This window comes from Carya illinoinensis, chromosome 3 (genome assembly GCF_018687715.1).
Source record: "Carya illinoinensis cultivar Pawnee chromosome 3, C.illinoinensisPawnee_v1, whole genome shotgun sequence".
NCBI lineage: Eukaryota > Viridiplantae > Streptophyta > Magnoliopsida > Fagales > Juglandaceae > Carya > Carya illinoinensis.
In genome coordinates this window covers 20,729,280-20,752,806 of record NC_056754.1, presented here as the reverse complement: position 1 = coordinate 20,752,806, position 23,527 = coordinate 20,729,280, and the positions used below count along the sequence as shown (strand labels likewise).

Below are 23,527 nucleotides of genomic sequence, written 5' to 3'. Positions count from 1 at the left end.
TGTAATGTGATTGCAAGTGTAGAGGGTGTTCTACACAGATCCTTTGTAGCGGTATTGTTTAAAGGTATAATAGGTTTCTATCTCCACCTGAAGGAGGTTGAATAGTGAATTTGGGGATCCTCAAGGGGTAGCTTGAGGCGAGGACGTAGGCAGTGGGACCAAACCTCGTTAACATACTGAGTTTGCTTCTCTCTTACGCTTACTCTTTATATTTATTATTGTTTCGTATTTTGTTTATATTTTATATTATATATTTGATTTATAATTGTTATTTTTTTAAATAAAATTCAATTCACCCTCCTCTTATGTTAGTCATCTGGGCATCAAAGCACTTTATTTGATGCGAGCAAAAGTCCTCTCAATTCAGGAGGGTGAGTGAAGCACTTGCTAAGTGCGAGCAAAGACTGCTCAAACCTAATCGATCAAAATTACTTGCACCTATGGATGAGCAACAATAGCTCGCACTTGTAATGCAAACACTTTGGTTGCATTACATGCTTGGGAATAATGCTTGATGGCCATGGGAGTTCATGCAAATCATATAAGCTCCACAAGATCTAATGCATACATGGAAGGTCAGATTACATGTGATGAAAAAATACATATAGAATGAAGAAAATAAAGATATGACAAAAAAATGAAGATATGATGGAAAAATGTCCCCAAGGCTGAAAATGAAGACAGGATGGAAAAATAAAAGATAAGACGAAAAGTGAAGATAAGACAAAAGCTTCGTAAGCGTTTCTTTCCGAGTAATGACATATCTTATATCTGAGCTTCAATGCATCCCCTCATTAATTGATCACTTCCATATGATTTGATCCTAAGTGCCCATCGCCCAAGACATAAGTGCCCGTCGCTCTCTTGGGCGAGCACTATGTTCATCAAAAGAGCCTGCCTCTTGGGGGCTAACAAAGTGTGCCCAAACCCAAGAACTCTAGCAAAAGTTATTGGCCAGGAAGGATGAGCAACAATGCTTGCCATCCGGGCTACACAATGGGAAGCAAAGTGCTTGATTGGTGCATAAGTGGTTGCCACCCTCGTGGCAAGCACCACGGTTGAGGCAAAGTGGTCGCATCACACATGGATGCACCGTGGTCCATCCTTGGGAGGCAAAGTGCTCACAATTTCTACACATAGCTCGCAAGGGTGCTCTAGTTAGATCAATAGTTATTGTAAGAATATTTCAGTTCAATATGAGATTTGTAAGACGGAAAAATTTAAAAAGAAATGTCCTAAGACTGAAAATGAAGATAGGACATACATACGAAGATGGGGCGGAAAAACACATTAGGCCAGAAAATGAGGATAAGAACAAAAATCTCCTTTTTTCTTTTCGAGCAAACTTCCACTTCCGAGTTCTGAGTAGAGACATAGCTTGTATCCGAGCTTCACATGCATTACAAATAGAGCATCTAGTCGGTTCATACAACTTGGCCATAACACTCCCAACATGAAACTAAGAAAACCAGCCAACCCGACTTTCTCGATCAAGTCCTCAGCATAATCATGAGTTTTCAGGTTGCAAACCATGGATTTGGATTTAGGCAACTGAACAACTTTAAAGCTGTTGCTCCATATTTATGCTCAAAATTTCCGAGCACTTGTTGCTTGATTACATTGTTAAAGCCTCAATACCAGATTTCCAGAGGTAACAACACATCACGTCACCTTTTCCTGATGAAGGGTGTAGTCGTAGATATTACCAACATGGAAGCCTGTATCTAGCAAATACGTTACATCATACCTAGGCCTAGAGCCTCTCCTCTACCCCCATCGCATGCACTTGTTTCAAATCACTTCAAAAAAATCACATACATCTTCATATTCATTTTTCAAGCATTCTAGCAAACACGATTATGCATATTGGTGGATTATGTATATTGGTGTGCTATAAACAGATTGTAACTTTTAGGAATTTCTGAATTTTTTTATATTTTGAAATTGTGAACAATTAATAAGATATTATGTTAACTTAATGTTTGGTTTCGTTTAATGCCATAAAACATGAACAAAAAAATATTGTTAAGAGATCATGTGAGATCTTTAGACTCATGGAGTTTTTAAAAAGATTAATATTATGGACAAATCTTAAATAGACAAGTTTTGTACAAATCAATAGTAAAAAAGTGTGTTTCACGGAAAAAGAAGAGGTTTCTTATATATATATATATATATATTTGAGGTGGGACTCACTTTTTTACAAAGAGATTGTCCGGAATATGTTTATTTGAGACTTGTGCAAATCATTTCACTTTCTAAATATCCTCCCTTGATTTAAATTTTCCCAAAGGCCGATTGAAAAATGCCAAAAACTTTAGATTTCTAGAAATTATGCTTCTTGTTTCCAGGAATGGGTTACAAGTAGTCCCCATTTATAATATCACCTTGAATCACTTTTGTGGTTAGTGTTTGCCTTCTTGGAGGGCTCATGGCCTTGGCCCTTGGGGTATACAATTGTGACCATCTTGAAACGGAGTAGCCATATCTTCTCTAATAACACCGAGTGTATTGAAACGTATTCAAAAATCTCATCTCATCATTACAACTTTCTTAAATTTTCACACAAAATATAATAAACAATTCAACTTTTTCAAATCCCAATACAACTTTTTCAAATCCCAACACAATAATAACACTAAAAACTAATATTTTAAACTTTCATCTCAACTCAAAATTCTCATCTCTACCCCCAAACCTTCCCTAATCAGAATTATGTTTGGGTTCAGGAGTTCGTAAAGTACTGCTCGAAAATGCTGACCTTACCTGCTTAGAAAGTGATTATGAAGTTTCATTTCTCGCTAACACACATGAATTTACACAAGCTTGAGTTTAGAAGTTAGATTTGCTGTGGAGGAGGAGGCAACATTGCAACCAAATGCTAAGGGAAGGAAGCACACTAATTAAAGAGGCCCTGGAGTGGTTAGGAGAAATAATCTATGCGAAAAGAAGAAAAGTAATATAACTATAAAAAAATTTCATAAAAATAAACTTACAAACTAACATGATTTCATAAGATACGTTATATCTATTTTATTATAAAAATATATTTAAAATCTAATATATGACATCAAGTCACGCCAATTTATAAATTCACTTTTATAAGATTTCTTTATGGTTAAAATATTTCTCTACCAAGATTATGGCTTTCTTTAGTTGTTATTTCTTTGTTGGTCATATTAGTTTTATTGTCCATACAATAATCCTTGAAAATAATCAGCCGTATTGTAGGTATTATATTAGGTAGTGCAGTTTCTTTAAAAAAAAAACCGCTTCCAATTTATCATAGAATATTAAATTACTAAACATTTATTATTGTATAAATAAACTTAATAATATTGGGAGTATCACTATCACCCCAGCTGTCCCTTCAAAATACCTTGTTTTAAGTTTCATCATAATGATTTAAAAGAATAAGCTTTTACATTTGGGTTGCAAAACTAATTTTTATAATTTTTTTCTTGTAGAAAAGCCATCAGAAAATATTTTTTCTTATAATTTTTAAAAGTTTTGGTGGGGGCTTCAAAGGCTATTTCCACCCTGATGGAACATGTTTTTAGAGAGGGAGTGGATAAGAATGATAGAATCATAGAAGACATCCATCTAACCAGAAGTTGGACAGCTTGAGATTGAGATGGAATGCAAAGCTGGCTTTAATATTATCTTATATTATTAGCATTAACCTAACATGATTAAACAAAAGTGAAAGCGTGACAGCTTTGTTCTCTTTTTATTTCTTGAGCTATGTCCAAAGGGAGTTGTTGGGTTGGCTTTGTCATGAAGTTAGCATTCTATCTGGTTTGTGCTCTGCCAATCAACCCTTTGGGAGCAACCTATCCTTTCTTAAACTCAATTAACTGACATTTTTATGATTTTGGCGTTGAATGACACCTGAACTAACATTTTTGTTACTCATTTCTGGTAGAACATGGTGTCTATGTTAATTTTGGAGGCTATGCCATCATTTTATAAACCAAAATCTCAAAATTTTTTTTTTTTTTCAAATAATAGGAGTCTATATGGATCATCATGACAACAATAACATATATATGAGACAATACAATCTACTTTATCATCAGTAGCTTAGATTTTCAACTTGCCCATTAATTGCATCATAAAAAAATTAAGGTGCAGTTTAGATAGTGAAATGAGATAAGATAATTTTAAATGAAAATTGAATAAAATATTATTAAAATATTACTTTTTAATATTATTATTATTTTGAGATTTGAAATAATTGAATTGTTTATTATATTTTATGTAGGAATTTGAAAAAATTGTAATAATGAGATAAGAAATGATGAAATAAAACACTCTTACTATACAAACAAGCTGGAGTTTTAGAACTATCATTTTTTAAGACCCTATTTGCATACTTTTTTTGTGACATTCCTACTTTATGGTTTAGAGCATAGCATTACAAGCATTAAATTCCAACTTTCCCAACCACTATGGGGTACACAATACAGAGCACATGATATGAGGTCAAATCCTTATAAAAAAAATGAAAATGATAGTTTTTGCCTTAAAATTGGTGTGGAATGGGCTTTTCTTGGACAGCTATGTATATTAGTCCTACCTCTATCACATAATGTATTGAGTTCCTCTGGGTAAGAAATTGAATCAATTAATGACGCCAAAGACCATGTTCAGGATTTGATATTGGGATGAGCTCATCGCTGTTTCCTTGACATTACTCAACCTAAATTTGTGTAGTGATTTGCATCCATTTAAAATATGAGAAATGATATTTACAGTCGTGGTTGTGCAATCGGCGTATAGTTACTTTGAAAAAAATAAATTAATATGAGACCCATATGAAAAAAAAAACTAACTTTTTAATCGTGGACCTCACTTTTTTTCAAAGCGATTGTACAGTGTTTGCAATTTCACGACTGTATGTAACATTACTCTTAAAATATATTGCCTTTCCCTGGCAACAAAAGTTGCTTGGAGTATCTGCAACATTCTAATACGTATCTTCAAGAAGCAAAACGTGCCTTCACTTGCAAAACCTAATAGTATTAAAGTATGCGATTTTTTTTTTAAATAAATAAATATGAGATTCACATATTTAAATTATTTTTTTAATAATAAATTTTATTTTTTTAAAAAAGTGCATAATATTTATACAAATATAACCGTATGTAATACTACTCTACAGATAAAATCTATCCGCATAGATGGATTCTGCGGAAGTGCCGAGGCCTCATCAAATATGCCCTCCCAGCCATTTATTTTACTAATCTTTTTATAATAATTAAAAACTCAATTATTTATTATTCCGATTGACCTATCATATTCGGAAGAGACATAGAGACATATTTTTACAATAATTTAATATAATTTTGATTATACTTTCTTATCATTTATTTAAAGGTGTTAAAATTAATTATTGTACATATTATATTGCTTAGAGTGCGATTATAATAAATTTAATAATTCAGCTTTAAAATATATATTACACTGCACTATTATTTTATTTTATATTAGTAGAATATTAATGTGAATTATCATCACGCTTCATTATTTTATTGTTTTTAATTTTAGAAAACAGCATAACTTTGAAATTCCCAACAATGCCTCGTCAATTTTCCTCTTCCTTATATTCCTCAAATTTTTTTGCTCACATTGACGAAAAAGACCCCACCAGGCTCCAGGCTCCAGCTCAGAATTCGGAGGCACGGACCATCTGGATTCTGAGCCACCACATAATTAACTCGATTCTCATTATTAAAAAAAATAAAAAATAAAAAATTTATTAAGGATTAGTTTAGATGGGATGGTTTTAAATAAAAAATAAATTATTATTAAAATATTATTTTATAATATTATTATTATTTTGAAATTTAAAAAAACTGAATTGAAATTTAAAAAATTTGAATTGTTTATTATATTTTGTGTAAGAATTTAAAAAAATTATAATGATTAAGATAAGATGAAACGCTTTTTAAATTCAAAAGTAGCCTCATTCTCTATAAAAATAAATTTAAAAATAATATAATTTGATCAAATATGTTATTAAAATAAAAAAAAAAATTATAATTTGGCAGTGTTGTGTTAAGACAAGTAAATCTATAACAACTCGAGGGTATCTGTCCCGTTCTTTCCAAAGAACACTTTGCTAAAAATCCATCGCTAGAGTCCTGCTTTGTTCGCTAAAGGGAGGGGGGTTGGAGCTTCAGCTCCATCAACCTCCCTCCTACGCCAGCCTCAGCCTTCACTTAGGGCTATTTTTTTCCGTTTATTTTGAATTTTCAGTTAGCTTCGAAATTAGGAGATTTGTTGCTTTTCGGTGATCTTGGTCTGACACGCGCCCAGCCATCAGCCTCCTTGGGCACCGATCTTCAAGTTAATAAAAGAAGTATGTCATTTCAAGCGATGTGTTCACCTCACGCGAGGCTTATGTCGTGTGCGAGTTTCACCCACTGTCGTGTTTGGAGACATTACTTGCCACCACGCACAGCACGGTTGGGATCAACGGTGTTGGATCTTCTTATTCTGACCATCCACTCCTCTCTAATTGCAGTGTGTGTGCTGCACGCGCCGTCACCAATAATGGTGGTCTCCCGCTGGCAATTCGTCTCAATTTTCTGTTACTTTATTTTGTTCTAACTTTCCCTAACCAAAGATTAAGTGAAGAGTGATTATAACAATTCCTTCCAGCTGGTCTAAACCAACACGTTGTAGCATACCAATCCTTACTACAGCTTTTTGCAACAATAATATAGTCTGTTCATCAGACTATTTTAAAACCATCACCAAACGGTCTTTCTTTTATGAGAATGGAGTGGGAGCCAATCTTTTGGCTCCGATTGCCTTTTTTTTTTTTTTCTTTTGTTTTGTAATGTGTATTAGTTTTGAGAAGACTGTAGGAGACTATTACCTCATTAAACTTGTATTTTGTATACGTTAATTTATCTATAAAATATTTTACCTGTTGAGGAAAAAAAAGATAGGTAAATTTATATATTGGATTTTAAACTATTTGAATAAGAAAAATCTAGTTGTAAGTATAATTATATACTAATATGTGCATTAATCTATTGTGATTGATTAAAAAATAAATTTTATTAAAAATAATATTAATTTAAATTTTATTTTTATAAATAAATTATTATTAATATATAAATTAATACGCGATATTAGTTGTACGTATCAAAACTTATTTGAATAACGAAGAATTTCAAAAAAAAGTAAAAGATCCAAAACAAAATACAGGTGAAAGTAAAACCCGTCCGACAAAGGCACAGTGGTACAAACTGTAAATTGAAATGAAACAAGTGGTGAATTCCATAACTGCCACGCCCCCAACCATAGCTTCATCAATCTTCCCTCCGTCAATAAGCGAAGCAACCTTCACCGTCTCTCTTCTCTCTCTTCCCATTTCTCTTTCACTCGCTTCGCTTACTACACTCACTGCCTCACCAACATTTCCTTCTACTACATCTAGGCTTTAGCCGTGTTCTCTCTCCCTTCCACATTCCCTCCCTAGTCACTCTCTATATGCCGTAGATTTTGGCTAATCGCGTTCAGATCTGAAGCGAACCGCACTAGATCCGAGCGACGATGGAGGCGGCCTTAGAGCTTGCGCGTGCCAAGGACACGAAGGAGCGCATGGCCGGGGTGGAGCGGCTCCAAGAGGTACTGGAATCTTCGAGGAAGAGCCTGACCGCTTCGGAGATCACGGCCCTGGTCGATTGCTGCATGGATCTCCTCAAGGACAACAACTTTAAGGTTTCTCAGGGCGCCCTCCAGGCCTTGGACTCCGCCGCCGTCCTTTCCGGCGAACATCTCAAGCTTCATTTCAACGCTCTCGTCCCCGCTGTCGTCGACCGCCTTGGCGACGCCAAACAGCCCGTCCGCGATGCCGCCCGACGCCTCTTGCTCACTCTCATGCAGGTACTAATCCTAGCTCCATTTGTTTTGTTTTCTGTGTGTTCTTGTTTTGGTGGAATCTGAGATGCTGTTGGGCTCGAAAGCTGCTTGATATGGTTGGTTTTTTCCGATACATTTGTTTGTTAATGATGAAGTTCAAGTTTGTTTTAAGCCAGTTTAAGCAGAATGTCTAGGGCACTAGGCAAGGTTAGGCATGCTATAATGACATGATTTTCGCTGTATGCTTTGCAATATTATTGCAAGTTGGGCCAAGGCACAATTTTCTTAATAGCGTTAATTAATGTGTTCAGTTTCTAAAAAAATGCATAATTATTGGGGTTTCGTAATGTCTTCGAATAAGGTAAGAATGCTTAAGGTAGGCGGGTAGGATGTTTATATCTAAAATAAAGGGGGTTGAAAATTGTTCTGTAGGTTTCTTCTCCAACGATCATTGTTGAAAGGGCAGGGTCTTATGCCTGGACACACAAAAGCTGGAGGGTTCGAGAAGAGTTCGCTCGTACTGTCACATCAGCAATTGGTCTTTTTGCAGCTACCGAGCTTCCTCTTCAGCGGGCTATTCTTCCTCCGGTATAATCATCAATAACAACGTTTTTTTTATGTTCAGGACGATTTTTCAAGGAAAAGTAGACTAAGTTTATGAATTGTTTACTTATCAGATTTTGCAGATGTTGAATGATTCAAATCCTGGTGTTAGAGAAGCAGCTATATTGTGTATCGAGGTTGGTATTGTTCTTTGCTGCAGTTCTTTTATTTCCCTTTATGCTTTTTGATAAGTCATGTTAATTTATATTGAGGATCAGCTATGGTCACTACTGGATTTGATTATTAGTTTGGCCTTGTTTTGCTATTTTTTAATACATAGTTAGAATTTCAATACATTGTTTTTTTTTTTTTTGGATAAAAATTTCAATACATTGTTAGAATTGCTGTAACTTTTTTCTGATCATTGAAGTTATTGTCCTATAGTTTTAAGGACATGATTTTTTCTGTTGTTAGATTAAAATAGATAGAATGGATGGGGTCGTGTATTTGGACTTCACTCCCCAGGAGTGGGTTTGAAGGGCTCTGAGTTAGTAAGGTTCCATGTCATAAAATATATATATATATATATATAATGTTGGGGCCAACTATTAGGAAATATCGTAATAAGTTCGAGTTTCTTGCTCTTAGGACAACTGATTTTTGGGGTCTTTTCCCACACATCTTCGTTTCTAGATTCCTTGCGGGAAATTTAATGAAAAAATTTCCTAAAAGGGCCTTAAATGAGATATCAGATTGGTGTGTGCGCACCTATTTCGATTTGAGTGAGTCATATGCTATTTACTAGTTGCATGGCTTAAACCATTAAAATCTCAGATCTCGTGGTCTGCACCCCTTTTCAGTGTGTGGGCTGAGTGGGCAGTTAGGGTGTAATGGTATGCACACTATCATCAAAGATGATATGGGAGAGTTGGGAATTAGAGATGATATTATGAAACTTTTGTCGCTTTAAATTTTGAAGAATAAAAAATGAAGTTTTCACTTCCTAGAAATTTTATAAGCCTCTTTTGACACTGAGGTTTTACATCACTTGGATAAATTAGTAAGTTTTGCAGCAGAGCAACTAGGGGCTTGGTCTTGGTCCATCTCCAGCCCTTTCCACAATCTGTATGCTCTTCAGATTTTAGGGTGTCTTGCCTTCTTCAGTTACCAGGATTATCATTCTTTGAAAGAAGGAAAAAAAAAAAAGTTTCTGTAACATACAGGTTTTATTCTTGTCATTTGAATTTCATTGTAATTTTGGAAATTGCCTTTTTGGCCTGGATTGTGCCAGAAAACTTTTCAATGCTCCAGTCTGTTCAAAGATCTGTAATCTGTTGTCTTCAATGCTTCATTGGTATAAACTTACCATTTGTGAATGTTCTGATGTGATTTCTGATCTTTGGAACTTTCCTCATGATTGACTTATGCTAGAATGCAATTACCTTCTCAGTTTATGCATTTTGCATGGAATTCATCTATTGATTTACTGAATTGAATGGTTAGAATTGATGTTGTGTGATGTATGATGCAGTTTTACGTGGTAGCTATGTTGGCTTGATATGTTGCTTTGAATATAAGCAAAATCAATGTTTTGGAAAGTCAATGCTATATTAGTTGAAGGGACGATTCATATGTAATTGGAAGGTCCAGATATATGTCCCATGTACTCGGGTTATTGCCTATCCTTATCATCAATAAAATCTTATTTATTGATAAAAAAAAATGTAACTGGAAGGTCCAGATATTCTATACTTCAATCTTACTTAACTGCTCTTGCAGATGTTGCTGTAGTCTCGTCTGAGTTTTTTTAAATGTATGGAGGTTGTGTACCCATATGCAAGCTAATCTGATGTTTTCTGTTTGTTTGTAGGAGATGTATACACAGGCTGGGCCTCAATTCCGTGATGAACTTCAGCGCCACCATCTTCCTTCATCCATGGTCAATATCTAACTGAGAACATCCCCATCTTAATTTGTTGTATCCTCTCCTTCATATTTTATTATCTTGCCCGTATAGGTTACTCTGTCTGCCTAACTATCAGATAGTGTCATATACAGCGAATAGGCAGATTGGTTGTTGCTATTACATTTTCAATCACTTATTATTATTTTTTTTTACTTATTTAGTTGTTGACTTATGCCACAATAATTAATTTCAGGTGAAAGATATATATGCCAGGCTAGAGAGGATAGAACCACAAATTCGCTCTTCAGATGGACTTGCAGGTAATTTTGCTGCTGTGGAGGTTAAACCTGCAAGCCTTAACCCCAAGAGAAGTAGTCCAAAGGCTAAGAGTTCATCAAGAGAGATGTCTCTTTTTGGAGGTTAGGATGCTTTCACCTCAAATATTGCGAATATTCTGTCATTTGTTAACTTTTGTTTTTATTCGGTGACAAATGCATATGTCACCATTTAGGTTAACCGTTTGGTCATATATTATGTTTTCTATGCAACAGTTAAAAAGTCATTAGTAAACATACTTGTGACCTTAGGACTGGATGTTAACTATTTGGAATTGTCATTTTCACATTCACAACAGAATTTGCTTTGGTTTACTCCATTTATGAATGTATGTATGTATCAATGCATCGTTGATGACTGCCATTTCCTGTCTGGTTTACTATTAATAAGAGATTTCAACTGAAACTATTTATTGCTTGGTTCTTTTTCTTGTTATATATGAGATATTAAATAGTTTTCTAAATGCATTTTTGTTTCATCTCTAGAAGTGTTGACATCCAAGTACGTAGGAAGAATATAAGAAATACATCTAAGCATTCAAAGAAAAACGAAGAAAATCCCAAAAGCTAAGAAAGAACATTATCGCAGTAGTGAGTAGCCACCCACAGTAAGGAAGAAAACTTTAAGCTCTCCCATTGATATCGGAACTTCAGAACTCTGATAATCTCTATTCAAATACACTGCATCAGTGAAGAAGTCAAGTTTCCCAGCAATCCAAAATGATGGAGACGTAATTGTCCTCTTCAACACTACTAGGCATTACCCAATCCACTCCAAATAGACTGAAAGTATGAATCCACAAAGCATTGACAACATCACAGTGAAGCAAAAGATGGTCAACAGGTTCTCCACTACATCTGCACATGTAACATCGATCAATCACCAAAACTCACCTCATCCACAAATTATCGACCATGAGAATCTTCCTTAGCTCAGCTGTTCAAACAAATAAAGCTATGTGAGATGTTAAATTATATGTGAGGGACATGGGAAATTCAGGAAAAATTGGTGATGTCGTCGGCAATTCACTTGCAAAGTCTAATTGTCATGATGTAGGAGCATTTCTTTAAATTTTGGTATATTCTACCTTTGTCTTCTCTGTAGTGTGTTGGTGGTGTTATTATATTGGATGCTATTTCTGTCCACTCAATAAAATTCTTCTTTACCGACCAAATAAAATTAAAAAAAAAAAAAAAAAAAATTCTGTGCAGCAGAAGGAGATGTTACAGAAAAACCCATAGAACCTATCAAAGTGTACTCAGAGAAGGAGCTAATACGGGAAATTGAGAAAATTGCTTCTACCCTTGTACCAGAAAAAGATTGGTCTATCCGGATAGCTGCAATGCAGAAAGCTGAAGGCCTTATTTCTGGAGGTTGGTTTACCGTTCTCTCCTTGTCTGTTTGCTTGCACATTTGTCTGTGCGTGTGCTTGAACTTTTCTATGCTTCTAAAGTGATATGTTCTGTCAAACATTTTGTTGGCCGGAATGGTGATGAATTATATGACGATTTTGATTAATAATGTTTATTATGTGTTTACTTTCCATCAGGTGCCACTGACTATCCATGCTTCCGGGGACTCTTGAAGCAACTTGTTGGCCCTCTAACTACACAATTATCTGATCGAAGGTCTAGCATAGTGAAGCAGGTGCGCTAGCATTTTCTTGTTTCAGGTGCAGTTAGTAGGTTCCTCCCCCCCTCCCCCTTTCTTCTTTTCCTTTTTCAGTTATATAATGTTGTTCAGATTTTTTTTAAAATTAAATGCAATGCCTTTTGATATTTGCTGTTTTCTGAAGTGTGCTTTGAATTTATTTTTGCAATTGTCTCAATCTTTTACTTCTCATTCATACTTTGTCACCCTTTATGCCTAATGTTGGAAATGTTTTTTTAATTATCAAAATAAAAAAGTTGAGAAATAAATGTCTTGGCACAAGCAACTGCTAATCAATTCCAGGAGGGGGAGACTAAGATACACACTTCTTTTTAAGTAAAAACTGTAATATGTACACTAACATGTGCATTATCAAGAAGGAAACACCTACACTATTTTATGGTCATAGTTGTCAACTTGTTTTGAATATTCAACCTTTTAGATGGGAGTGTATTTTGTATGCAACCCCTAGGGGTTGGCTCAAGTGGTAAGAGCCTTGGTCTTGGTAGTATGCTCCATCGAGATCTAAGGTTTGGACCCTTGGGTGCAAAAATTTCTAATGGCTATCAGACTAGAGGAATTTTCCCTTGATTTACCTGAGGTGCACCCCTAGGATTGGTCAGGACTTTGTTCTTGGACGCCCGGTGCTTAGAAAAAAAGTATTTCTTGTATGTATTTTGTGCTTAGGCCTTGTTTGGATATTGAGATGAGATGAAAAATCTATAAATAGTAGTGAAATGGTTTGTAAATAATAGTGAAATAGTTTGAGTTAAGATATTTCATGGGGTATTGGGAATGAGGAGAGAAAAAAAATTGAATAAAAATATTATAAAGTTAAAATCTTGTTAGAATATAACTTTTTAATATTATTTTTGTTTTGGGATTTGAAAAAGTTAAATTTTTGGAAAGTTGTAATGATTAGATGAAAAGTTTTTTTTTTTTTTTTAATTTTTTATAAGTATGATTAGATGAAAAGGTTGAAGATTTGAAATTGAAAAGTGTTTGCTTGAGTAATATTTGGATGTTGAGATGAGATGTGATATCTCAACATCAAAACGGGGCCTTAGATTGCGTTTTTTGCCCCTCTTAATGAAGTTTTGTTACTTAAAAAGAAAGACAGGTGAAATTTCTTAATAATCTAGGTTTTGGTCGTATAACAGTACATGAAAAAAGATAGTAAAAATTGCACAGGATTCAAGCGGTATCTCTACTACAAATTCTTATCTATTTAGTCCATCCCTCTTAAAATCTTTTGGTTATATGTAGAACTCACACACAAACAGTCTTTTGTATACATATATTTTCTTATACTTCATTCTTTCTAGGCATGCCATCTACTATGCTTTTTGTCAAAGGAGCTGTTGGGAGATTTTGATGCGTGTGCTGAGATGTTCATTCCTGTAAGCTCAACTTTTTTTGTCCTGACTATAGCAATCTTGATATGCTGAAAGATTTTAATAATTTTATGATATGATAATCAGGTCCTTTTCAAGCTGGTTGTGATCACTGTACTTGTAATTGCAGATTCTGCAGATAACTGCATAAAAACGGTAATGCTAACTTTTAGTTTCTTTGTTATTTTGTAGTTGCCTCTTTTGTCTTATCTTTTTGCTTTACAGATGTTGCGGAACTGCAAAGTTGCCCGTGTGCTCCCTCGCATAGCTGATTCTGCAAAAAATGACCGTAGTGCAATTCTCCGTGCAAGGTATGGCTATACGACCTTTTTCTTTAATCTTAGAGGAAGGAGTTTTGTCATTTTTTCAATCACCATTTATATTCTTTTGTACTGTAGGTGTTGTGAATATGCACTGTTGATATTGGAATATTGGGCTGATGCTCCTGAAATACAGCGTTCAGCGGATCTTTATGAAGATCTTATAAGGTGTTGTGTTGCAGATGCAATGAGTGAGGTAGTTATATTTGGAGTTGGTCTAGTTTGTTTTGATCGCTGGATTTAGACATGTGCCTTGCATGGTTTTTGGCTTGGTATGAATGATAGGTGATACTTGCCCCAGCCGCATCCATGTCGGTCATGGTTATGGTTGTCCTTGTAGCCTACACAATGAGAGTTACAATACAACTTCCCATCCATAAGCTGAAGGATATGTTTTGTTTTTTTATTGGTAAACAAAGTTTTATTGATAATAAGGATAGACAATAGCTTTATTGATAATAAGGATAGACAATAGCTCAAGTACATGGGACATATACAAGAGCATCATCTATGCATGATGAAGGATATGCTTTTATGCATATTGTTTTCTAGTTCTTTGAGCTTTTGATTGTATTTCTCCTTTTCAGATTGAGCAATGGTACTATTCATCGTAAATTTTATATCTCCAGTCACACTTTTTGATGCGGCATATTTTAAGTGATTTCTTGTCTATCACCTAAATGGACATCCGCTTCAAACATGTTACATTAAAGTGTGGTTGAAAATGAAAAATCTAGGCTAAAGAAAATTTCTCTTTTAGGTTCTCTGGATGCTTCAATTTCAGGGTTTATTAGCTTTTTTTAGTTGTGCTTTTCTTTTCTTTAGCTTTATATACTTATGTATTTATATGTAACAACCCTTGGGCCTATATTCCAGGAGGACTAGCCAATGCTACAATTGAAGCCCCTTGGAAGCATTATAAAGAGCTTGAACTTTTCTATCCGAGTAATGTGGAATCTCATTCACCACCTTCCTATACACAATTTAGGGTATTACAATCCCTTAGTGTAACGCCCTAAGGGAAGCCCAAGCCACATTTGGTCTTAAACTTCAAAAGAACTAGTTATTGATACAATTGGAGGCCTATTAGAAACACTATAAGGAGCAAGAACTTCTCATTGCCAAGAAATGTGGGATCCCATACACCATTTATCCTTATCATTCAGTATAGAGTACCACAATCTCCCCCTTTAAATTTCTGACGTCCTCTTCGAGCTTGTCCGTCGTAGGTGGCAGCGCTCAAGTCCCACATTTTTGGTTGAGATAGTCTCTGATACCATTTGTAACATCCCAAGGGAGGCCCAAGCCATATCTAGGCCTATACTCTAAAAAGACTAGTCAATGATACAATTGGAGCCCCATTGAAACCATTATAAAATGTAAGAACTTCTCATTCCCTAGCAATGTGAGATCCTATACATCACCTACTCTTATAATTCATTATAGGGTATCACACTTAGAATCGTTGTAAAGAGCTTAAACTTCTCTCTCCCAAGCAATGTGAAATCCCATTAACCATCTTATACAATCCTAGATATTACATCTATATATATATAAAAGTTTTTTGGAGAGAGAGAGAAGGGGGGGGGGTTGGAATGAGTATGACCTAATGGGTTTATGGGTTAATCTTGTTTGGTTGATTTATTTGGGTGCCTTTCCCAATACATTATTGAATGCCAATCCTCACATTTTAGTAAAGCACTTATCATCATTTTTATTGTAACTAATTATTAGTGCATGTAATTATAAATGCTCAAGGTATTCAACTTGGCAGGTACGATCAACTGCAAGAATGTGCTACAGAATGTTTGCAAAAACTTGGCCAGAGCGTTCCAGGCGGTTATTTTCATCCTTTGATCCTGTTATTCAAAGGGTACACGTTTCTTCTAACATCGTGGATGTTTCTTTTTTTCTTTTTCTTTTTTTGTTTTGTTTTGTTTTTTTTTTGTTTTTTTGCTTTGGCAAAAGTCATTTCTTGATGTGAACATTTTTTCTACAGATAATAAATGAGGAGGATGGAGGCATACATAGGCGACATGCTTCTCCTTCCATCCGTGATAGAGGTGCACTGACATCTTTTGCATCTCAATCGTCTGCTCCCTCAAATCTAGCTGGGTATGGAACTTCTGCTATTGTTGCGATGGATAGAAGTTCAAGTTTACAGTCAGGGACATCTCTGTCTTCCGGACTACTTCTGTCACAACCTAAGTCACTTAGTAAAGGCAGTGAACGGAGTCTTGAAAGTGTTCTGAATGCAAGCAAACAGAAGGTCACTGCCATTGAGAGCATGCTTAGAGGTTTGGATTTGTCAGAGAAACATAATTCTTCAACACTCCAATCATCTAGTTTGGATCTAGGTACCAAATTACATGGCTTATTAATTTTTTTCTTTCATTAAAGAATTGTTGTCGAGTCTCATGTATGAAATCATTTAGTGATGCAGTGATTATTCTCCTTATTAAGGTTAATGTTTATTTATTTTTTGTTAAAAAAATATAATTTAAGTAATTTGGCCAACTTGTGAGTGGTAAATTTTTCTATTATTGCCCCTAGTGCAGGAGTTGACCCTCCATCATCTCGTGATCCACCATTCCCTCCTGCTGTCCCAGCTTCTAATCATCTTACAAACTCTTTACTGGCAGAGTCAACTACGTCTAGTATCAGCAGAGGTAGTAACCGAAATGGCAGCTTAGGTTTGTCTGACATCATCACCCAGATTCAAGCTTCCAAAGATTCTGGTAAATTTTCATCTCGAGGTAATGTGTCAAATGACCCTCTGCCAGCATTTTCATCATACTCAACCAAGAGGTCTTTGGAAGATAACAATGACACAAGGGAAGCTAGGCGATTTATGAATCCCAATATTGATAGGCAGTATATGGATATGCCTTACAAAGATGGAAACTTCAGGGAGACGCAAAACAATCATGTTCCCAATTTCCAGAGGCCACTTCTAAGAAAGCATGTTGCTGGAAGGATGTCTGCAGGCCGGAGAAAGAGTTTCGATGATAGCCAGCTGTCACCTGGGGAGATGTCAAATTATGTAGATGGTCCAGCATCGCTTACCGATGCTCTGAGTGAAGGACTCAGTGCAAGTTCTGACTGGTCTGCCAGGGTTGCTGCTTTCAATTATCTTCGTTCTTTGCTACAGCAAGGCCCCAAAGGTATTCAAGAAGTAGTCCAGAATTTTGAGAAGGTAATGAAGTTGTTTTTTCAGCACTTGGATGATCCCCACCATAAAGTTGCACAGGCTGCTCTCTCGACGCTTGCAGATATTATTCCATCTTGCCGAAAGCCGTTTGAGAGTTACATTGAAAGGATATTACCTCATGTTTTCTCACGGTTGATTGACCCAAAGGAGTTAGTTAGGCAAGCATGTTCTACAACTTTGGAAGTTGTTAGCAAAACTTACAGTACAGATTCTCTTCTACCGGCTTTGCTTCGCTCACTGGATGAACAGCGATCACCAAAGGCCAAATTAGCTGTTATTGATTTTTCTATCAGTTCCTTTAACAAGCATGCAATGAATTCTGAAGGTTATGGCAATATCGGGATTCTTAAATTATGGCTTGCTAAATTGGCTCCTTTGGTCCACGATAAGAACACTAAACTTAAGGAAGCAGCTATTACGTGCATTATATCTGTTTACTCCCACTTTGATTCAACATCAGTCCTGAATTTTATTCTTAGTTTATCAGTCGAAGAGCAGAATTCCTTGAGACGAGCCCTTAAACAGCACACTCCTCGCATTGAAGTTGACCTAATGAACTTTTTGCAGAACAAGAAAGAGCGACAGCGACTCAAGTCTTATGACCCATCTGATGTTGTTGGAACATCCTCTGAAGAAGGATTTATCGGTGCATCAAAGAAGAGTAATTTCTATGGAAGATATTCTGCTGCTTCCATTGATGGTGATGGTGGGAGGAAGTGGGGTTCTACTGGAAATATTGGCCAAGCAGTTTCTGATGAAACTCATGAGAACCTGTATCAGAGTTTTGATGCAAGTTCTAATGCTGACATTGTTGGTTCCAAAACCAAGGAGCTATCTTACACTGTCAACCCTACTGGTCAGCATTTGGGCTCGTGGTCTAGCCAACTAGAAAATTTTGACAATAGTGAAAGCATAGAAGGTTTGTTCACTCGTCTGGATGTTAATGGTCTGATGAAGTCAGACCTGTTGGGGTTTTCAGGAGCCTTGGGCCATTCTAATGAAGCTCCAACAGAGTTGGACCTTAACCAATACAAACCAAAAGCTGTTGATATTATCCCTATGCCAGATGCAGGACCGAGCATTCCTCAAATTCTTCATCTGGTGAGTTGTGTGACATCGGAAGTTTAAAACTTATCATTAGTTTTTTTTTTTCTCAAAATTGTGCCGAAAAGATTTACTGCAATTTTACAAGAGGTGAAGGTTTACCTTCTTCTACTTCAGATAAGTAATGGGAATAATGAGAACCCTACTGCAAGTAAGCGTGGTGCCCTTCAGCAGTTAATTGAGGCTTCCATGACCAATGATCAGTCTATTTGGACTAAGGTATGATTAGTTTCCACATTTGCAAGCTATCATGGTGCACTTAATGTGTTAATGTATGCTTGTGTGTGTATGTATTTACTAACATAATGAAGGTTAGATTGGATGATAATATTCTTGTGATCAGGCAGAAAAGCAATATTCTTAAATGACATTCATCTGTATGGAGTTAGCCCATTGTCTTGTTCTATTAAGTGTTTGGAACCTTTAGTGGGACACGAAATAATTTGCAGTAGAATCTTGCCTGTTAAACTCAATTCACTTTTTAACTATCTTGCAGTTTCCATAGACTGCCAATGGATATTAATGAAGTTTATATTTCTAAATCTTTTGTTAGAGAAATAGCATTGTACATGTCAAGCTTTTTGTGCTTAACCGAGCACACGTGGGGTGTTGTTACTTGATTTTGTTCTGTTCTTTTACTTTTTAAGAAGTTTTTATATGTTTGCTTTTTATTATGGATTGGTACTTATAAAAAAATGTTTTTATATGTTTGCTTTACATAAATTGTTAATATATTTTTTTTATTCTTCGCTGTGTGCACGTTTCTTTGTGAGCAATAAATTTTGAATGGTAGCAATGACGTAGAGTTTAGTAAAACTTAGTGACTTTTCTCTGCTAGTGAGAAAAGAATTTTGATATTATGTCAGCTTTTTAACTTACCAAAAAAAAAATTATGTCGGCTTTTACTTGGCAACGTTTCCGGATATATATGTAAGTTTATGCTAATGATGTTTTGTTGTAATTTTGCAGTACTTCAATCAGATTCTGACAGTTGTACTTGAGGTGTCAGATGATTCTGATTCCTTAATTCGGGAACTTGCTCTTTCATTGATTATTGAAATGCTAAAAAACCAGGTTTGTTATGTATATAGACATACACATATAGTGAGTATATGCTGGATGGTGGCATTCATATTGTTTTAATTATCATTATATTTTCGTTTCCTGCTTATTGGTATATCATGCTTAACAAATGTCTTTTTTGTTTCCCCCCTTTCCTCACCTTTTTTCCCTGTGGTTTCTTGTTTCTAGAAAGATGCAATGGAAGATTCTGTTGAGATAGTGATTGAGAAGCTGCTTCATGTTACAAAGGATACGGTTCCCAAAGTAACTTATCTCTGATGATATATTTAATTCACTCTGCACTTTCCTTCCCATGTCTTATTCTTTCTATTTCATACTCAGGTTTCAAATGAAGCAGAGCACTGCTTGACTGCTGTTTTGTCACAGTATGATCCTTTTAGATGTTTAAGTGTATGTGGATGAGAAACTCTCTCTCTGTCTCTCTCTCATTTCCGATCTGTTCCATCCCCTCCCCCCTGTAAAAGACATGAAGAAAGACGTTTGGCTTTGTTAACCCTTCTTTTATGAAAACATAATAGAGATACTCTCATTAATGATGGTGCAGGTTATTGTCCCTTTATTGGTTACTGAGGATGAGAAAACTCTTGTTACTTGCATAAACTGTTTGACCAAGGTATTTCCCAGAACATCCACTGATTTGACTCGTAACTCCTTTTTTTTTTTTTTTTTTTTCTAAAGCATATCTAACTCTTTTATGTACAAATGATGAATCAAGTGAACTATTTATTGCAACGTATTTACTTATCAAAAAAAAAAATTATTGCAACGTATTTGTTACCCAATCCAAATTGCAATGTGTTTTTCTTGCAGTTCTTGTGCTATTTTTATTCACACCATTTTGTTATGACCCTTTGTTTCCTTTTCAGCTTGTGGGTCGTCTCTCTCAGGAGGAACTGATGGCTCAACTACCCTCATTTTTGCCTGCTCTTTTTGAAGCATTTGGAAATCAGAGTGCAGATGTTCGTAAGGTACTAGTATTTTTATCTGCACTTGATCATATTAATATCTGCACCATTATTACTTTGAAAAAATAAAATAAAATTCTGCACCATAACAGTATGCTTGGATCGTGGATGGCGTGTAATGTTGGGAAAATTTTAGGCTTATTTTATAGTTATCCTCAGAACTGGAAATATGGTGAGAATTGGAAGTGGTTATGTACAATATTTAAGTAACACTGACACTGTACAAACTAATCACAACGCAATCTCAGTTGACCCTATTTCTTTTTTTATGCTTCTCTACTCTCTTTTCCTTCCATTATGTAAGAAGTGTAAAAGCCTTAAGCTTTATCTTCTCATCACTCGTCGTTACTAATTAATATGGCCAAACCCCTTTGTGCATGTCTTGTTAATAGGGTTGAGAAATGCCTGTTTACAAATCGGGTGTAGCATAGTGGTCAAATGCCGGGCTTGGGATGAGCTGTAAACTTCGTCATCCTGGGTTTGATTCTGAATTAAGATTTAATTGGGTTTTTTTTCTAACATTTACTTCAAGATTAAAATAATGCCTGCAATATTAGCTGTCCTTTTTTGGCCACCTCAGATTATTTATTTGTTTTTTTAGAAGTGAAATGAATGTCGGAGATGAAAAAATAGCTTTGGGACCTAATAGAGTGCTGATGAGCGAGTCAGAATAAGGATGAGAGATGAGAAGCTTACTTATAGTTTCCCCCTCTCCCACCCTTATTCTTTACAGAACAATACTACCAATCGGAACAATATGACGCTGGCACGGAGATAGCATAGAACACTGAAGTTTTCCAATTAACCCTAGATATTAATGCTTTTAATGCGTTCATTATCATGGGGAATATGAACTTTAATTATTTTCCCCTCTCATTTTCTGGTCTAATTCTAATTTTGTTTTGGTTGTCTTCTTTTGTCAATTTTGGGTCGTACAGACTGTTGTTTTCTGTCTAGTGGATATTTATATCATGCTTGGAAAAGCATTCTTGCCATACTTGGAGGGGCTTAACAGCACACAACTGCGGTTGGTTACAATATATGCTAATCGAATCTCACAGGCTAGGACAGGCACTGCAGTAGATGCAAATCATGATTAGTGGAGTTTGATCCCAGTGATGTTGGTTTTGACTTTTGAGTGTTAGCTCATTCATTGTTGTGTATTTTGTATATTGTGTGAATGCATTGGGTTTTCTTTGTTTTTTCTTCTTTCCTATTTTTTTAATACGTAATTTCTTTTTTCAATTTCCTTTATTTTTTTTATATGTTTGGATTGTACTATTGTGCCAATATTGTAATATACATTCTTAAGAGCATAATCTATGGAAGAAGGTTTTTGGGGAAAAAGAAAATCCTACTCAATGCTTACATTTTGTATTCTTGATGGTGCGCTTGTACATGCTCGCTCAACCCAGACGCTAGGTAATCAAAGAAAATGCCACTATTGTATTATTTATTTTTTGTTTTTGGTTGGATTAACTGAAAATTACAGTATTCATGTTGTAAAGAGGCGAAAAAAATCACTGATTAGCAAATTTTGCGTTGTAAAATCATTAAATAGTTGTGAGATTGGTACGTTAGTGGATTTGCTGGAATTTTGGATTTCAGCACATGACAGATGTGGTAATATTTTCCTTGGCCTTTTCTATTTCTGGTTAGAGCATCACACATATATGGGGAAAGCAAGATTCTCGAGTTGGAGTGTTCCATTTTCGACCCAATTCAATAATTCATCACTCGAGTCTTGGAGTTGGGAATCACTCCAGTTTTCACCGCCCCAAATTAATTTGCCCACCGCTTCCAAATTGGTCTCATTTCAGTTAGTTATGGCCGCTAAACAACTACCCAGATGAGAGGCAAACATTATTTTACGCCATGGCAATAAATAGTCGAGTGTGAGAGGTCGGCGGTGGAAGTGTACTTTGATGACATGAAACAATGTAGAAGGACATGCCATTGCCAGGCAGCAATTGATGATAAATAGATTTTTTTTTTTTTTTTGGAAGTTGAGGACGCTACTCTGTAATTTTATTAATAAATAAATACTCGATTATTAAGGAAAACCGTGGTAAGTTACATTGGGGAATACAAAAAAATCACTAAATCCCCAAACCAGGGTGTGAAAATAGTCTAGCAAGCTCGCGTTCCTATACAATGTCGAAATTATTTGCAATCCATACGGGGAATTTTAAGTTTTAACTCCATCTACTTCCAAGAGGACACAGTAATTCAGCCCATTGGAACTTATACCCAATAAAGCGTTCTAAATGAAAGAATGTATGACTAGGCAAAATAACTTGGTCCCATAAATCTTACTTCCTTTGAATGGGATTCAACCTCAAATGTCTACCAAAATGTTGTTGTGTGCACAACTTCATTCCATCCAAAAGGGCTGTAGCCTGTGTCCTTGAGTCAGCTCCCTTTCCATAAGGGAAATACTTTTAACTATAAAAAAAATTACATAAAAACAACCCCACAAACTGATGTGGTTTATTGTAATTCGTTAGATTGTAATGTTAATTTTATTATAAAGTATATCTAATAGATCAGATGAAGTCATGCCAATTTATGAGATACTTTTGTGTAATTCTTTTGTGGATGTAGCGCTCCTATTTCATAATAGTGTGAGAAAGCTAGACAAAAAAGGTTAAAAACTACACATTAACATTCCCAAGTCCCACCACCCAGGGCATTCAACACAACACTTATTTTAATACTCGGCGTCCACACGTTAACATACAAGTCCACATGAGTTAACAAAATTGATTTTATCCATCTTATAAATAATATAAATGCTTTAACCATAAAGAAATTTAACAAAAGTAAATTTACAAACTGACATGACTTGATGTTGTACGTTATACTGCAAATTTACTTTTATTGTAAAGTAGATTTAGTGTATCATATGAAATTATGTCACTTTATGGATTTATTCTTGTAAAATCTTATTATAATTATAGCACTTCTTGCCGAAAACATCCTTACCTTGAAGCAAATTGTTCCCTTTGTCCTCTTTTAAACCCTCCATTCTTGATTTGCATCTTCTCAACCAAAGGCACCTACTTATAATAGAAGGAGGATCCCAAGCACAATACCTCTTTGATGTTAATGTTATAAATTTTCAAGATCATAATTCA

The 23,527-nt window shown here is 35.4% G+C and overlaps 1 protein-coding gene across 5 annotated transcripts; it reads left to right on the top strand.

The window, feature by feature from the left end:
* The first annotated feature begins 7,308 nt into the window (after positions 1-7,308).
* On the top strand, positions 7,309-21,758 carry LOC122303736 (CLIP-associated protein-like). 5 transcript variants are annotated; one of them, XM_043115664.1, is made up of 21 exons: positions 7,309-7,902; positions 8,311-8,466; positions 8,556-8,618; positions 10,292-10,360; positions 10,581-10,746; positions 11,878-12,036; positions 12,213-12,310; positions 13,639-13,713; positions 13,795-13,863; positions 13,933-14,018; positions 14,106-14,223; positions 15,802-15,900; positions 16,027-16,384; positions 16,586-18,339; positions 18,439-18,561; positions 19,312-19,416; positions 19,594-19,668; positions 19,747-19,815; positions 19,970-20,038; positions 20,292-20,393; positions 21,329-21,758. In XM_043115664.1, the coding sequence occupies exons 1-21, from the start codon at positions 7,570-7,572 to the stop codon at positions 21,488-21,490; spliced, it is 4,308 nt and encodes a 1,435-aa protein (XP_042971598.1). In that variant the 5' UTR covers positions 7,309-7,569; the 3' UTR covers positions 21,491-21,758. The 5 variants fall into 5 exon arrangements, with proteins under 5 accessions (XP_042971598.1, XP_042971600.1, XP_042971601.1 ...); XM_043115666.1 differs by having other exon boundaries at positions 11,875-12,036; positions 16,670-18,339; XM_043115667.1 differs by having other exon boundaries at positions 11,875-12,036; positions 20,783-21,409.
* The last annotated feature ends 1,769 nt before the right edge of the window (positions 21,759-23,527 follow it).

What these genes read in the sequence shown, in the direction of transcription:
- LOC122303736 (XM_043115663.1), top strand. Translation starts at nt 7,570, where the DNA reads ATGGAGGCGGCCTTAGAGCTTGCGCGTGCCAAGGACACGAAGGAGCGC. An exon ending in TTGATCCTGTTATTCAAAGG is followed by an intron (nt 15,901 to 16,026) that starts GTACACGTTTCT and finishes TTTTTTCTACAG; the next exon opens with ATAATAAATGAGGAGGATGG. An exon ending in TTGAAATGCTAAAAAACCAG is followed by an intron (nt 19,417 to 19,593) that starts GTTTGTTATGTA and finishes TCTTGTTTCTAG; the next exon opens with AAAGATGCAATGGAAGATTC.